This window comes from Anolis carolinensis, chromosome 2 (genome assembly GCF_035594765.1).
Source record: "Anolis carolinensis isolate JA03-04 chromosome 2, rAnoCar3.1.pri, whole genome shotgun sequence".
NCBI lineage: Eukaryota > Metazoa > Chordata > Lepidosauria > Squamata > Dactyloidae > Anolis > Anolis carolinensis.
In genome coordinates this window covers 196,444,259-196,459,933 of record NC_085842.1, presented here as the reverse complement: position 1 = coordinate 196,459,933, position 15,675 = coordinate 196,444,259, and the positions used below count along the sequence as shown (strand labels likewise).

General features: G+C 41.3%; 1 protein-coding gene across 1 annotated transcript; it reads right to left on the bottom strand.

Annotated features, from left to right (window-relative positions):
- Positions 1-7,415: 7,415 nt before the first annotated feature.
- On the bottom strand, positions 7,416-14,720 carry c2h19orf53 (chromosome 2 C19orf53 homolog). Its single transcript, XM_003216403.4, has 3 exons — positions 14,532-14,720; positions 11,763-11,818; positions 7,416-8,456 (listed from the first exon to the last, which is right to left on the bottom strand). Exons 1-3 carry the CDS (start codon positions 14,623-14,625, stop codon positions 8,316-8,318), a joined length of 291 nt encoding a protein of 96 aa, XP_003216451.1. The 5' UTR covers positions 14,626-14,720; the 3' UTR covers positions 7,416-8,315.
- Positions 14,721-15,675: the final 955 nt, after the last annotated feature.

Genomic DNA, 15,675 nt, shown 5'->3' with positions numbered 1-15,675 from the left:
AACTGCTGGGCTACATTTGGTTGTTTTCTATTGTATAACCTTGTATTGTGTTTTATACGAGTGACATCTCATGTTTAATTATCTGTGATCACACAATACAGCTTAGAAATACAGTAGAGTCTCGCTTATCCTATATTCTGGATTATCCAACGCAGTCTACTTCCCGCCCGGATCCACAGTTATTTCTCTAGGCAGAAAGGACTGAACTTTTTATGGATTTAACTTCCGACAATGTTGTTACTGTAAGTTCATTTTATGCAATTCTATCTTTATTTGTAGGCAGTTTTTTAGCAGTCAATATTTTTTGTAGCCAATATTTTAATACGTTGTGATGTTTTGGTGATAATTTGTTAATACAGTAATTACTACATAAAGTTACTGTGTATTGAACCGCTTTTTCTGTCGATTTGTTGTAAAACATGTTTTGATGTTTAATTTGTAATAACATAACGTAATTTGACGCTAAATAGGCTTTTCCTTAATCCCTCATTATTCAACATTTTCGCTTATCCAACGTTCTGCCGGTCTGTTTATGTTATATTGTTATACTCTACTGTATACTCTACTGTATAGGCAGAATTTAAGTCTCTGAGAGCTATCGTTCAAAAAATTTGCTATTCCATACCCTGGGCTTGTAAAGAAACCAAATGGTTTGTGTCCTCCAAATGTGATCCATCCACTTCTTTGAAAGCAGCTGTTTGATCTCTTTTGCTCCATGGCTCCTTCTCCCTAACTTTATTCATTCCAGCCCTTCCCAGAACTGGCCTCTTCCTGGTGGCTCTGAAACAGGATTATCCTCTCATGTAAAAGAAACAAAAGCCTTTCGCCCCCAGAGATGTGCCCTCTTCTTGGTGGGATTTGATCCGATCAGGGCTTCTGCAGATGAAAATGTCAAAGGTGAGGAGGTTTAAAAATGGGAGGAGTGATCTTGGAAAACAGAAGGAAGCGATGTCTGCTTATGCTGTCATTCCTGTGGCGTGTTCAAAAGCAGAGGCAAAAACAAACCAGGTTGTCTATATTTTGTCTTTTTGACTTCAAATAATAACATCACAGACTTAGAAGAAATGCCAAGGTCCATTCGGCCCAACCCCTTCTACCCAATCAAATCACTCCAAACAGATGGCAATCTGGTCTCTGTCCAAAAACCTCCAGAGAAGGAGACTCCAAGATGTATCCACATTACTCAATGATAGTGGTTTGATTCCAGTAGAACTGCCATAGCTCTAGTCTATGGAACCCTTTGAATGTCCAGGTCACTGAATGACAATGAGAGCTTGTCACAGAGAAGTCTAGGGATTGTACCAATCACATACGGAATAAATTCTTGTCCCTGATTTATACATATGATATTCTCTAAACAAGAGTGGTCACAAAGTTTGCATGCAGTGAACCACCAGAAAACAACTATGATTTAAGGAGAGTAGAGGCAGGTAATTAATGTATTATTATTATTAGACACAAAATGTAATAATTTTTATTACCAAACTATTATTATAGGAAAGGTGGGTAATACATGTATTATTATTATTATTATTATTATTATTATTATTATTATTATTAAACTAAGACACAAAATGTCACAATCTTTCATCACTAAACAATTATTAAGGAGAGGAGAGGTGGGATATATAATTTCACACAAATCATGATACTACTACTACTAATAGTAATACCAAAACAATAATAGCAACAAGATAATGGGGTTTTATCATGTCAGGAGCGACTTGAGAAATGACAAGTTGCTTCTGGTGTGAGAGAATTGGCCATCTGCAAGGACATTCCTCAAGGGATGCCCGGATGTTTTGATGTTTTTACCATCCTTGTGGGAGACTTCTCTCATATCTATGCATGGAACTGGAGCTGATAGAGGGAGCTCATCCGTGCTCTCCCCAGGTTGGATTCGAACCGGCAAGCTACAGGTCAGCAACCCAACTTTCAAGTCAGCAGTGCTGCTGGCACAAGGGTTTCACCCACTGCGCCACCGGAGGGTAAGATAATGATGATAATGTTGAAATAATTTCACACAAATTATGATACTGATGATACCAGTACTGAGTGGGCCATGAGTTCTCTTCCAACTCTATGATGCCATATATATAAATCATCATTATCATCATTTCGTTATTGTTGTTACTCTTATCAGTATCAATTGTATCATTTGCATGGAATTATTTCTTCTTCTTCTTCTTCTTCTTCTTCTTCTTCTTCTTCTTCTTCTTCTTCTTATGTCACAGCAAACAAGATAGATATGCTGGATTTCGTTTCACAAAACCACAAGTCGAACACTTCCCAAGTGTCTAGGACTGTGTGATGTATTTTCGGATGATGCGTGCAGATCCCAGCAGGGTGGCCTTTTGCAGTTGGCAGATCGTAATTTTGTCAATGTCTATTGTTTCCAAATGCCGGCTGAGATCTTTTGGCACGGCACCCAGTGTGCCCATCACCACCGGGACCACCTGCACTGGTTTCTGCCAGAGTCTTTGAAGTTCAATCTTGAGGTCCTGATAGCGGCTGAGTTTTTCCTGTTGTTTTTCATCAATGCGACTGTCACCTGGGATGGCAACATCAATTATCCAAACCTTGTTCTTTTCCACAACTGTGATGTCTGGTGTGTTGTGTTCCAGAACTTTGTCAGTCTGGATTCTGAAGTCCCACAGTATCTTTGCGTGCTCATTTTCCACGACCTTTGCTGGTTTGTGATCCCACCAGTTCTTTGCTGCTGGCAGGTGGTACTTGAGGCATAAGTTCCAATGGATCATTTGGGCCACACAGTTGTGCCTCTGTTTGTAGTCTGTCTGTGCAATTTTCTTACAGCAGCTGAGGATATGATCAATGGTTTCGTCGGTTTCCTTGCATAGTCTGCATTTTGGGTCATCAGCTGATTTTTCGATCTTGGCCTTAATTGCCTTTGTTCTGATGGCTTGCTCCTGGGCTGCAAGGATCAGGCCTTCTGTCTCCTTCTTCAGGGTCCCATTTGTGAGCCAGAGCCAGGTCTTCTCCTTATCAGCTCTTCCTTCAATTTTGTCAAGGAACTTTCCATGCAGTGTTTTGTTGTGCCAGCTGTCAGCTCTAGTTTGTAGTGTGGCTTTCTTGTACTGGTTTTTTGTCTGCTGTGCTTTGAGGAGTTTCTGATTTTTGACTTCAATCAAGGCAGGTTCTTCACTTTGCTTTACATATTCTGCCAGGGCATGTTCTTCTTCTTTGACTGCTTGTTTTACTTGCAAGAGTCCTCTGCCCCCTGATCTTCTAGGCAGATAGAGCCGGTCAACATCACTGCGAGGGTGTAGTGAATGATGAATGGTCATGAGTTTTCTTGTTTTTCTGTCCAAATTGTCCAGTTCCGCCTGTGTCCAGTTTATGATGCCAGAAGTATATCTTATGACAGGTATGGCCCAGGTGTTTATGGCCTTGATGGTGTTGCCTGCATTGAGCTTGCTTTTGAGAATTTTTCTGACCCTTTGTGTGTATTCTTTACTGACCACAGTCTTCACATGTTCATGCTTGATGTTGTCCAGCTGTAATATTCCCAGATATTTATAGGCCTCTGGCTGGTGACACTTTATTGTTTGGCCATTAGGCATATTTATGCCCTCACTTTCAATGATTTTTCCCTTCTTCAATGCCACTGTTGAACATTTGTCCAAGCCAAACTCCATGCTGATATCAGTACTAAAAATTCGGACAGTGTTAGTCAGAGACTGGATTTCAGTTTCCGTTTCCAGTTTCTGACTAACACTGTCCGAATTTTTAGTACTGATATTATTATTATTATTATTATTATTATTATTATTATTATTGGTGGTAATAGTAGGTATCAGTATCATGATTTGTGTGGAATTATTTCATCAGTATCATCATTTTGTTATTGTCATTATTGTTGTTGTTAATTGTATCAGTAGAAAAGTTTTTTTAAAAAAATTTAAAAAATAAAAAAGCTACACAAATACCTCCCAAATGTTATCTGCATTCACCTACAGGCACGGGCCCCTTCTACACTAGGATATAAAATCAAGATTATCTAATTTGAACTGGATTATATGGCATTGTAGAATCATATAATCTAGTTCATACCAGATCATGTGGATTGTCTTCTTTGATAATCTGGAATATATGGCAGTTTAGAAGGGGCCTTAGATTTCGGGTGGAGGCTGTTCTTGGCATCAGGCTGCTGGGAAGCACAATGACAATACCCAAGCTTCCTCTTACCCAAAGCATTGCATTTAAACTGTAAGAATAGTCTTCACCCTTTTTCTTTTAGTCTTGCAGTCCAGATTTCTCAAAGCAGCTCCTCATAGGACATGGCTTCCAGACCTTGGATAACAATCTTATAAACATAAATAAAAAGTCTTGGGGACCTTCCAGAGAAGCCCTGTGTTCCGGGATCTGATCCCAGGGTTTCTGCTTTAAACTAGATTATATGAGTTCGCACTGCTTCCTGTTTCTCAATGGCCTGTTAATGACATTATGCCAGTAGTATTATACCTGGGAAGTACTGGAGATTATACAATGGCCATATCCAAATGATAGCAATGGAAGAGAAAGTACACATGCAGAACATATGGAAACAAATATTCAGTAGGGTGTACCCAACCCACAATGAGCCTGTGTGTCAGCATTTAGCAATCCACATTTGTTGTGCTTACTTACTTACTGAATATACTCGAGTATAAGCCTAGTTTTTCAGCCCTTTTTTAGGACTGAAAAAAGCCCCTCTCGGCTTATACTCGAGGGTCCTGGCTGGCTTATACTCGAATATATATGGTACGTTTATTATATTTCTCTATTTTTATTGGTATTATTACATTTATTATTTTTCTCTATTATTGTTGCTACTATTACATTTATTTTACTCTATTTTTTATTAGTAATATGTTTATTATTTCACTCTGATATTATTGTTATTACATTTATCATTTTACTCTATTATTATTAAAAGGATACATAAGGGCATTTACATTGAAGAAGATGAGAATAATGATTTAATCAGAGTTGGACAGTCTTATCTTAGAGTTTTATGTAAATATTCAGAAACATTTAACCTACTGATGCCTCGATTAATGTAATTTTATTGGTTTCTATTTTATTTCTGAAATTTACCACTCTTGGCTTATACTTGAGTTTTCCCAGTTTTCTTGTGGTAAATTTAGGCGCCTCGGCTTATATTCGGGTCGGCTTATACTCGAGTATATACGGTACTTACTTTTATTTAAGTAACCCCTCATTGTTTAAGTATGATGGCCTGGCTCCAAGTGTAGTGTCTTAGCGGTGGATACATAGGTGGCTGTGGAGCCCCATTCTTGACCCGCATGTCCTTCCACAGCGAGGGCAACTGTTTCCAGGTGGAAGGTGGGTCCCGGTCAGGGTTGGCTTGACGCGCCTTCCTCTTGGCATGTTTCTCCCTTTCACCCTCCATTTGTGGCTCTTCAAATTCCACAGCACTGCTAGCCACAGCTGACCTCCAGTTAGAGTGCTCAAGGACCAGGGCTTTCCAGTTCTTGGTATCTATGCCACAGCTTTTAAGGTTAGCTTTAAGCGCATCTTTAAATCTCTTTTTCTATCCACCAACATTTCATTTTCTGTTCTTAAGCTGGGAGTAGGGCAACTGCTTTGGGAGATGGTGATCAGGCATTCGGATGTGGCCAGTCCAGCGGAGTTGATGGCGTAGGAGCATCGCTTCAATGCTGGTGGTCTTTGCTCCTACTAGCATGCTGACGTTTGTCCTCCTGTCTTTCCAAGAGATTTGCAGGATTTTCCGGAGGCAACGCTGATGGAATTGTTCCAGGAATTGAGTGTGACGTCTGTAGACCGTCCATGTTTCGGAGGCATACAACAGGGTTGGGGGGAATGGGAACAATAGTTTTATAAACAAGCACCTTGGCATCCCTAAAGATGTCCCGATCCTCAAACATTCAATAGATCTGTCCGATCATCTGTCCAATAGATGATTTCCACTCCGGTGGGAAGCTTCTCATTAACAAGGTGAAATATCATAGCGATGAAGATGGAAAATAAGGTAGGGGCAATGACACATCCCTGCTTGACACCTGATTCCACTTTAAATGGGTCACTTTGGGAGCCGTTGCTGACCAAGACTGTTGCCATTATGCCATCGTGGAGGAGCCGCAGGATGTTCACAAATTTGCCAGGGCATCCGATTTTTTGGAGGATGGTCCAGAGAGCACTGTGATTCACTGTGTCAAATGCCTTTGCAAGGTCAATGAATGCCATGTACAGGGGTTGATTTTGTTCCCTGCATTTTTCTTGGAGCTGTCGTGCAATGAAGATCATGTCCACTGTTCCTCTAGAGGGGCGGAAGCCGTTCTGGGATTTTGGGAGGGTGTCTTCTATGCTATCCAATATAATGAGCCCTTGGTATGTGCTGCGGTTTGATTCTAGACCCTCCCCCCCCCCCCATGAATACCAACATCTGTGGATGCTCAAGTCCCATTATATACCATGGTGTATTAAAATACTGTTCCTTATATAAAATAGCAAAAATCATGTTTTGCCTTTTAAATATTTCTTTTGAATACTTTCAAGCTCTGGATGCAGAATCCATGGATATGGAGGGGCAACTGTACATGGCTTAGGTAATGCAACTGGAACATCTTTGCTGGCACTTATTTACCCTACGTTACAGGCTTTGGGGAGGTAGTGGGTGGGATTGGGGAAAGGACTGTGAGTTTTAAAGGATATTTTAAGTGCATTTATTATATTTTAAAATGTTTTTACCACACTGTACTATTTGCTTTTTAACTTTTGTACTGTTTTTTTTAAACCTGACTAAAGTTTGTGATTGTTAGCTGCCTTGAGTCCTCCCAAGGAGAAAGGCAGGGTATAAATAAAGATAATAATAATAACAACAACAATAAGGAAGGCTGAGTGAAGGAAGATAGATGCTTTTGAACTGTGGTGTTGGGAGAAAAATTCTGAGAGTGCCCTGGACCGCAAGAAGATCCAACCAGTCCATCCTCCAGGAAATAATGCCTGGCTGCTCCCTGGAGGGAAGGATATTAGAGGCAAAGATGAAGTTCTTTGGCCACATAATGAGAAGTCAGAAAAGCTCGGAGAAGAGAATGATGCTGCGGGAAATGGAAGGAAGAGGGGCCGACCAAGTGCAAGATGGATAGATGGTATTCTTGAAGTGACTGGCTTGACCTTGAAGGAGCTGCAGGTGGCCATGGCCAACAGGGAGCTCTGGCATGGATTGGTCCATGAGATCAGGAAGAATCGGAAGCAACTGAATGAATAAACAACAACAACAACAGTAATAATTACTACAGTAACATAGGATCTCCCCAATGTAGGAAGTCCTCAAGCTGGACACATTGCCGCCATTTCAAAACATTTCCAAACCTTTCCAATAAATCTTTGTCTCCTTTAACAGGCAGTAAAGCTTTAACAAATAGCAAAACTGCTGATACAACTCCACTTTATTAAAAATACATCTCTTGAATTTTTTAAAATGCAACACAATAGTATTGTTTCCTCATAAACAAGGTTTTGCAGTAATCGTGGGAAGAAAGCAATTTAAGATTTTAAAAAAACATTAGTTTGAAATTTCCAATTTGAAAACATACCTGTCCCAGAATGTAGGTTAAGGTGAATTGTGCTTTTCTCTCAATGTCACTTGACTTCAACTCCCAGCACTCTTTGCCACTGCTAGCCAGGGATGCTGGGACCTTCCATTCACTGACATCTTAAGAACATATTTAAATGGTAGACTGAGATTGTGTTAATTCAACAGTGGCTGCCTCTTATATAGATACTGAAGCTTACAGGTTGACAAGAGGCTCCATTATGCTTAGACTGAATCCACTGAAATCCATGGGACTAGTTAGTCATCCCTAAATTAAGTCCCACTGATCCAGCATGACTTATTGGGTCCCAGCATGACTAAGCCTAGATACAACCATACAGCTGCGTATGTTGCATTATGTAAGCTGCATTATGTATAGACTTTATACATACAAAGGATAGTCTTAGATTTACGGTATATACCCTGTTGCACAATGCAGTTCAATTGTATTTGTGGTTTCGGGAAACCATGGTCCGACTGGGAGCGTATCCCATGAGGATATTGGAGTCTCACAGTACATTATGAGGTTAGAGTTGAAAACTACAGCTGTTACTATAATCTAGGAGCAGGGCCAGTCGCTGTTCATGTATTTCTCTTGTGAAAGGAAATCCTTTATGCTGATCAACTGAAATGTCACATTGGAGACTCCCACCCAGCTTCTCGCAAGACGACTGCCATAGATAAAGTCAATAACCACCACCATAAGTGGTAACCCATCATCCCTGACTCCACCAAGCTATGACTTGCTGGAGTGACCTTGATCCTTTGAGGTTTCCGATTTTGGGGTCTTCAGAACACTCAGTTTCTTTGGTAGTTTTGCGCTGGCCTTCATGACTACGTCATGCTCAATTTTCTTACGGATTTCAACTTCCAGATTCTGGGGAAAGAGAGGAGAGAACATGTGCCTTGGTTTATTGAGAAGACAAGTGAGCAGAGAGGATCCAGTTTTCAAATGTGCCACCAAGGACCCTTCTACTCTGCCATATAATCCAGATGATCAAAGCAGATAACCCACATTATCTGCTTTGCACTAGATTATATAATAATAATAATAACAATAATTTTAATTTTGTACCCTGCCACCATCTCCCCAGAGGGACTCGGGGCGGCTTACAGATATAAAACCAGCATACAGTAATATCAAATACAATAATAATAATAATAATAATAATAATAACAACAACAACAACTTTATTTTTATACCCTGCCCCATCTCCCCGAAGGGACTAGGGGCGGCTTACATGGGGCCTTGCCCGATACAACAATATAATAACAACAACAAAACAATAAAACAAATATCCCAACAATAAAAACATCAGCATCAATAAAACAGTCATTAAAATCAACATACAGCATAAAATATTAAAAACAAGAGACTAATACACAGATCTAGGCCAAAGTGCAGAATATTCCAAAATGGGGAGAGGTAGTTTCACAGCTAAAATGGACAATAAAGTGCAAAGTAATAATGGCAAAGCATCAACGATGGAGCTATTGTAGAATGGGCAGATAAATCAAACCCACAACAATTAATCATCAAAGGCCTTTTGGAAGAGCCAGGTTTTTAGGCTCTTCCGGAAGGAGAGGAGGGTATTAAAATTTAAAAGGTATTAAAAAATCACAATCATTATAAAACACATGAAAAACACAGCAATAAAAACATAAAATGAACTGGGCAAAGTGCACTGAGTGGAACTTGTAAACAAGAAGGAAGTTAAGGTGCTACAAGGTCATGGGAAGAGCCTTAAACTGGGTTGAACTCTGAGGCTATGTCAAGGAGTTAACCAACAGGTACAACTGGTCAGAAGAAACCGCTAGTACAAGGGTTTAGCATACATGAGTCTACACTGCCATATAATCCAGTTCAAAGCAGATAATTTGGATTATCCAAATTATCCGACACGAACTGCTGTTCTGAGGCCAGAGTGAAGAGGGGGCAACCAGGAAGGCACAGCTTTGTTGTGTCTCCTGCAACATCACTCAGGAGCCCCTCAATATATACAATATAATGATATATAGAAATAATAACATTGTAATGTAATGGTGGTGTTAGAGTGTATGTAATATGAATAATGTTGTAATATAATATATTGTATATACTACAACTTATGATATGATACAATATATTATATAACGCTAATAGTATAATGTACTGGTAGTGTATTATATATATTGTGGTATAATTTTTTTTTCGTGTCAGGAGCAACTTGAGAAACTGCAAGTCGCTTCTGGTGTGAGAGAATTGGCCATCTGCAAGGACGTTGCCCAAGGGATGCCCCGATGTTTTGATGTTTTTATCATCCTTGTGGTAGGCTTCTCTCATGTCCCCGCATGGAACTGGAGCTGATAAAGGGAGCTCATCCGCGCTCTCCCTGGGTGGGATTTGAACCTCGCAGCTTTCAGATCAGCAACCCAACCTTCAAGTCACAAGGCTTTAATCCACTACGCCACCAGGGGCTCCTTGTGGTGTAATTATAGTACAATGTAATAATAACGTATTATAATATGATAATAGTATATTATATATTACATATAATATTGCTAGTAACATTGCAGTATAAAGTGTTATTATTTTTGATGTAATGTGGATTTGTTTTTGGGATTCATGGGTTGGTTATTTTTGTCTTTGTTCAGCTTCTCACGGCATTGAATATTTGCCGATATCTGTTGAAACTGGCTCTGAGTCCCCTCAGGAAGATAGGGTGGGAAATAAATAAAGTTGATTATTATTATTATTATTGACACAAAGACATAGTATGACACAGCAAACAAGATCTATATGCTGGATTTCGTATCACAAAATCACAAGTCAAACACTTCCCAAGTGTTGTTGTTGTTATTATTATTATTTTATATGGCAGTGTAGAAGGGGCCTAAGACTTGCATGGGAAGATACTTATGAATGCCATGGGGGGACAGGTGTAATATTGTACCTTCTTTGCTTAGGGCATTTAACTGAGAGCATGAGACTGCCATCAGCCCTAGCAGACACAGCCAATGATGAGGAATGCTAGGAGTTGCAGTCCAGCAATGTTTTCCGAGGTAAAAAAAAAACCAAAAAACGTGTAGTAGGCTATGAGGGCATGGATATTTAGCCAGGCAGTCTCCGTCCAGAGTGTCTCTCACATTAGGTAAAGGTTTTCCCCTGACATTAAGTCCAGTCGTGTCCGACTCTGGGGTATGCTGCTCATCTCCAGTTCAAAGCCAAAGAGCCAGCGTTGTCTGTAGACACCTCCAAGGTCATGTGGTTGGCATGACTGCATGGAGTACCGTTACCTTCCCACCAGAGGGGTACCTCTTGATCCACTCACATTTGCATGTTTTCGAACTGCTAGGTTGATACAAGCTGGGGCTAAAAGTGAGAGCTCACCCCGCTCCCCGGATTTGAACTGCCGATCTTTCAGTTAGCAAGTTCAGCAGCTTAGCGGTTTAATCCACTGCACCATTGGGGGCTCCTATAATACTGTAATTTCTCTTTCATTGCCATACCTACATCCTGTGGTATCCTAGGATTCGTAGTTTAGAGATGAGCTCTTTGGCAGAGAATAACCCAAACTGCAACTCCTAGGAGTCCATAAGATAGAACTATGGCAGTCAAAGCAGAATAATGGTACTGGTATTGTATACTATGACAGGGCCTCAGGACAGTATTCTGCTGGCATATTGACCTTATATTGGCCAAAAATAATTCTGCACCAGTGGGACATGAGCAAATGAATGTTCAAAAAGAGTAAGCCTTCGTTCAGAGGTCCTCAAACCTTTTAAACACGGTCTCTCAAACTGTTGGGGCCGGATGGGCAGATTATAGTTTGAAAAAAAACACGAACAAATTTCTATGCACACTGCACATATCCAATTTGTAGTGCAAAAACTGAAATACAATATTCAAAACGAAGAACCATTTTAACCAACATCTACTTACCAGTATTTCAATGGGAAGTATGGGCCCTATTTTAGCTGATGAGGTTGTCAAGTTAATGAGGATTGTTGTTGTGTGCCTTCAAATCAATTCAGACTTCGGGCGACCCTAAGTCTAAAGTTTAGGGCTGGGGCTGGGAAAAGGACCTTGGAGGGCCACATTCAGCCCATGAGCTTTAGTTTGGGGATCCCCGCCTTAGTTGCTACAAAAAGGAGTCTCCTTGGAGCTGTTCATGTCTGCCTCTTAGAATGGACAATGGCTTACCTTCTTTAGTTTCTGCTGCTGGATCACACGAGCCTTCTTGGGAGCAATAACGCGGCCTGCACCAGATGAAATGCAGATAAAACATTCAATATATTCACCATAAAGCAAGTTTTATAGACTACACAAGCTTAGAAGATAGAATTCATCTACTATGTGTACTATGCAACCAGAAAGAGACCAACTTTTCAAGCCAGACTTCTGAGTCACTAAATTACAGGTACAGTTCAAGGAGAAAAAGAATCAAAATTGGGCACCAAACTTTGAAAGAGGCACTTTCTACACTGCCATATGAAATCCAGATTATCTGTTTTGAACTGGATTATATGGCAATGTAAACTCTCCCTGGGTCAAAATCCTAAAGTCATCACAAAAACTGCAAATGCCAGGATTCGCCATGATGTTGCCAAGGCAGCTCAAGTGGAATCACAACTGCTATCACCGTGAATGGAGACTTGCACTGGATACATCTGGGTTTACACAGATATCTAAAACATTCAACCATCAACAACTGCAGCACAGGCTGAACATCCCTTATCCAACACACTTTGATCAGAAGTATTTTGGATTTTTATTTTATTTTATTTTGTATTTTGGAATACTAGTACTTGCATATATACAGACCTAATGAGACCCGGGTCATCAAGTGCTCTGCTATGGTTGACTTCTCTGCTTGAGTTAGTCTGAAGTGCCTTTCATGTTCCTTGATTCGTGTTTGGTACAGACCCAGTAGCATAGCAGGTTAAACCACCTAGCTGCTGAACTTATGGACTGAAAGGTTGCAGGTTCGAACCCATGGAGCGGAGTGAGCTCCCACTGTTAGCCCCAGCTTCTGCCAACCTAGCAGTTTGAAAACATGGAAATGTGAGTAGATCAATTGGTATCACTCTGGAGGGAAGGTAATGGCGCTCCATGCAGTCATGCCGGTCACATGACCTTGGAGGTGTCTACGGACAACACTGGCTCTTCGGCTTAGAAATGGAGATGAGCACCAACACCCGGAGTCGGACTCGACTAGACTTAATGTCAGGGGAAACCTTTACTTACACCTAATGAGATATCTTGGAGATAGGACCTAAATCTAAACAAGAAATGCACTTATGCTTCATATATAACTTATAAACATACCTGGTGGTAATCTTTTCCATATGATATTGTTAAACAAGAGCAGTCTGTATTCACTAAACCACCAGAAAGCAAAGGTGTCACTGTCTCAGCCACACACGTGGATAGAATTGCATTTGGCACACACAGTCCCCAGGTTAAAAATAAGATAGCTTCTATAGGCATGTTCGTAAGTTGAATCTGTATGTAAGTCAGAACAGGTATATTTTAAAGTGTAATTCCAGCCAAATATACTGTATATATAAGCTTTGGACAGCATGGGGAATGGTTATCACACCTGTGGTGTTTGTTTTGCTGTCTGTGCCCCTGTCCAGAAGATTTCACCTCAATTTCTGTCCCTGTGGTCACTGGATTTTGAAAAAAATGATGAGAAAACTTCACTGGAGGCAGCTTTTCCCCATCATAACTCTTTCAGGACTGAATTCCCCTTCGGAGGCTTTGCCCAAACCCGAATCAAGGAACATGAAAGGCACTGCAGACTAACTCAAGCAGAGAAGTCAGCCACAACAGAGCATTTGATGGACACAGTATATTATCTGAGAACACAGAAATGCTGAACCACTCTAACAACCATCATATCCGACTACACAGAGAAGCCATTGAAATCCACTAGCATGTGGACAATTTCAATAGAAAGGAGGATACCATGAAAATGAACTAGTATTTAAAAAACACTGAAATCAGAACAGTAAATAAAGAACAACACTCTGAAAATGGGAATTCCAGACAAGATATTATCAAGCCAGCTAACCCCTCCCAACGAAGGATCGCCAGGCAGGAAGCAGCCAGGTTTTGAAGCTGCAAATCTATTCAATGTTAATTAAGGTGGCCACTAGCCACCTTGATTAGACAAGAGTTCTTTCTCCCACCCTGGACATTATTCCACAGATATATAAATCCCACTGGCCTAGTTTCCAACAGACCTCACAACCTCTGAGGATGCCTGCCATAGATGTGGGCGAAATGTCAGGAGAGAATGCTTCTGGAACATGGCCATAGAGCCCGAAAAACTCATATCAATCAAGTTTTTATGGTAGTTTTTGCAGGACACCCTGCAGCACATTTTGCTATAGTTTTTCAATGAATATCTCATTGAGTCTCAACCAATTCAACATAGGTTGTTGAAGGCTTTCATGGCCGGAATCACTGGGTTGCTGTGAGCCATACAGCCCAAAGAACTCACAGCAACCCAGCAATTCAACACTGTTTGTGGCAGCCACAAAAACGAAGTTTCTGGGGTACTACAATTACTTTCAAAGTTAGTACAGTACCACACTATTAAACAGGAAACAACACTTTCAAACCAGGGGCCCTTCCACACAGCCATATAACCCAGAATATCAAGGCAGAAAATCCCACAATATCTGCTTTGAACTGGAATATCTGAGCCCACACTGTCATATAGCAGATAGTGTGGGGTTTTATTCAGCTGCGTGGAAGGGGCCCAGGAACAGATTTCCCCCCCCCCAAATGGTGTCACATAGTGTGATCTGCTTTGAACTGGATAATATGGGAGTGGAGATCCAACCAGACTAACTGGGGGTGCCTCCCCAAACTACAACTCCCAGGATTTCACAGCCCTGAGCCGCGGCCGTTCAAGGGGGGGCAAACCGCGTTCATTCTGCAGTGTAGATCCCCCTCCCGTACCTCCTTTGCGAGGCCCCCGGGCAGCCGAGGGAGCCGCCTTCTTCCCCGCGGGGCCGGCCTTCCGCGCCTGGAACTTCTGCTTGCCCTGCGCCATCGCACCGGGTCACGCCGCCAGCTGCGTCCGGCAAAGCACGCCAAGAGGAAGGAAACCGGGTCGTCCGCCCCTTCGCCTGTGACGCCACGCCGGAAAGGGAAGCGGCAGCGTAGCGCTGCGAAACAAGAAGCGCCAAGGGATCGGAGCGACAGAAAACCCAGCGGGAGCCTACCACTGCATGTCTTTTAGTAGTAGGCCTGAGTTTAGGGATCTATCTATCTATCTATCTATCTATCTATCTATCTATCTATCTATCTATCTATCTATCTATCTATCTATCTCTCTCTCTCTCTCTCTCTCTATCTATCTATCTATCTTCCTTCCTTCCTTCCTTTCGCTCCCTTCCTCCCTTCTCTCTCTTCCTCCCTCCTTCCCTTCTTACTTTCTCTTTCCTTCTTTCTGTCTCCTTCCTTCCATCCTCCTTTTCTTTCTTTCCTTCCTTCCTTCCTTCTCTCTCTCTCTCTCTCCCTTCCTTCTTTACTTTCTTTCGCTCCCTCCCTCCCTTCTTACTTTCTCTTTTCTTCTTTCTGTCTCCTTCCTTCCTCTTTTTCTTTCTTTCCTTCTTTCTCTCTTCCTTCCTTTACTTTCTTTCGCTCTCTCCCTCCCTCCCTCCCTTCCTTCTCTCTCTTCCTCCCTCTTACTTTCTCTTTCCTTCTTTCTGTTCCCTTCCTTCCTTCCTTTTTCTTTCTTTCCTTCCATCTTTCTTTCTCTCTCTTCCTTTTCCCTCTTCCTCCCTCCCTTCTTATTTTCTTTCCTTCTTTCTCTCCTTCCTTTCTTCCTTCATTTTTTCCTTCCTTCCTTATTCCTCTTTTGTTCTGTCCTTTCTTCCTTCATCCCTTCCTTCTTTCTTTCCCTTCCTTTCCTTCTTCCCCCTATCCTTCCCTCTCCCTTTCTATTCTTCTTTCTTCCCTACCTTTTCCTTCACTTTCTTTCTTCTTCCCCTTCCTTTCTTCTTTCCTTCTCTCATCTTTTTTTCCATCCTCCTTTTCATTTTTTCCTTCCTTCCTTCCTTCCTTCCTTCCTTCCTTCCTTCCTTCCTTCCTTCCTTCC

What these genes read in the sequence shown, in the direction of transcription:
- c2h19orf53 (XM_003216403.4), bottom strand. Translation starts at nt 14,625, where the DNA reads ATGGCGCAGGGCAAGCAGAAGTTCCAGGCGCGGAAGGCCGGCCCCGCG. An exon ending in CCGGGGGCCTCGCAAAGGAG is followed by an intron (nt 11,819 to 14,531) that starts GTACGGGAGGGG and finishes CATCTGGTGCAG; the next exon opens with GCCGCGTTATTGCTCCCAAG. An exon ending in AGCAGCAGAAACTAAAGAAG is followed by an intron (nt 8,457 to 11,762) that starts GTAAGCCATTGT and finishes CTCTTTCCCCAG; the next exon opens with AATCTGGAAGTTGAAATCCG.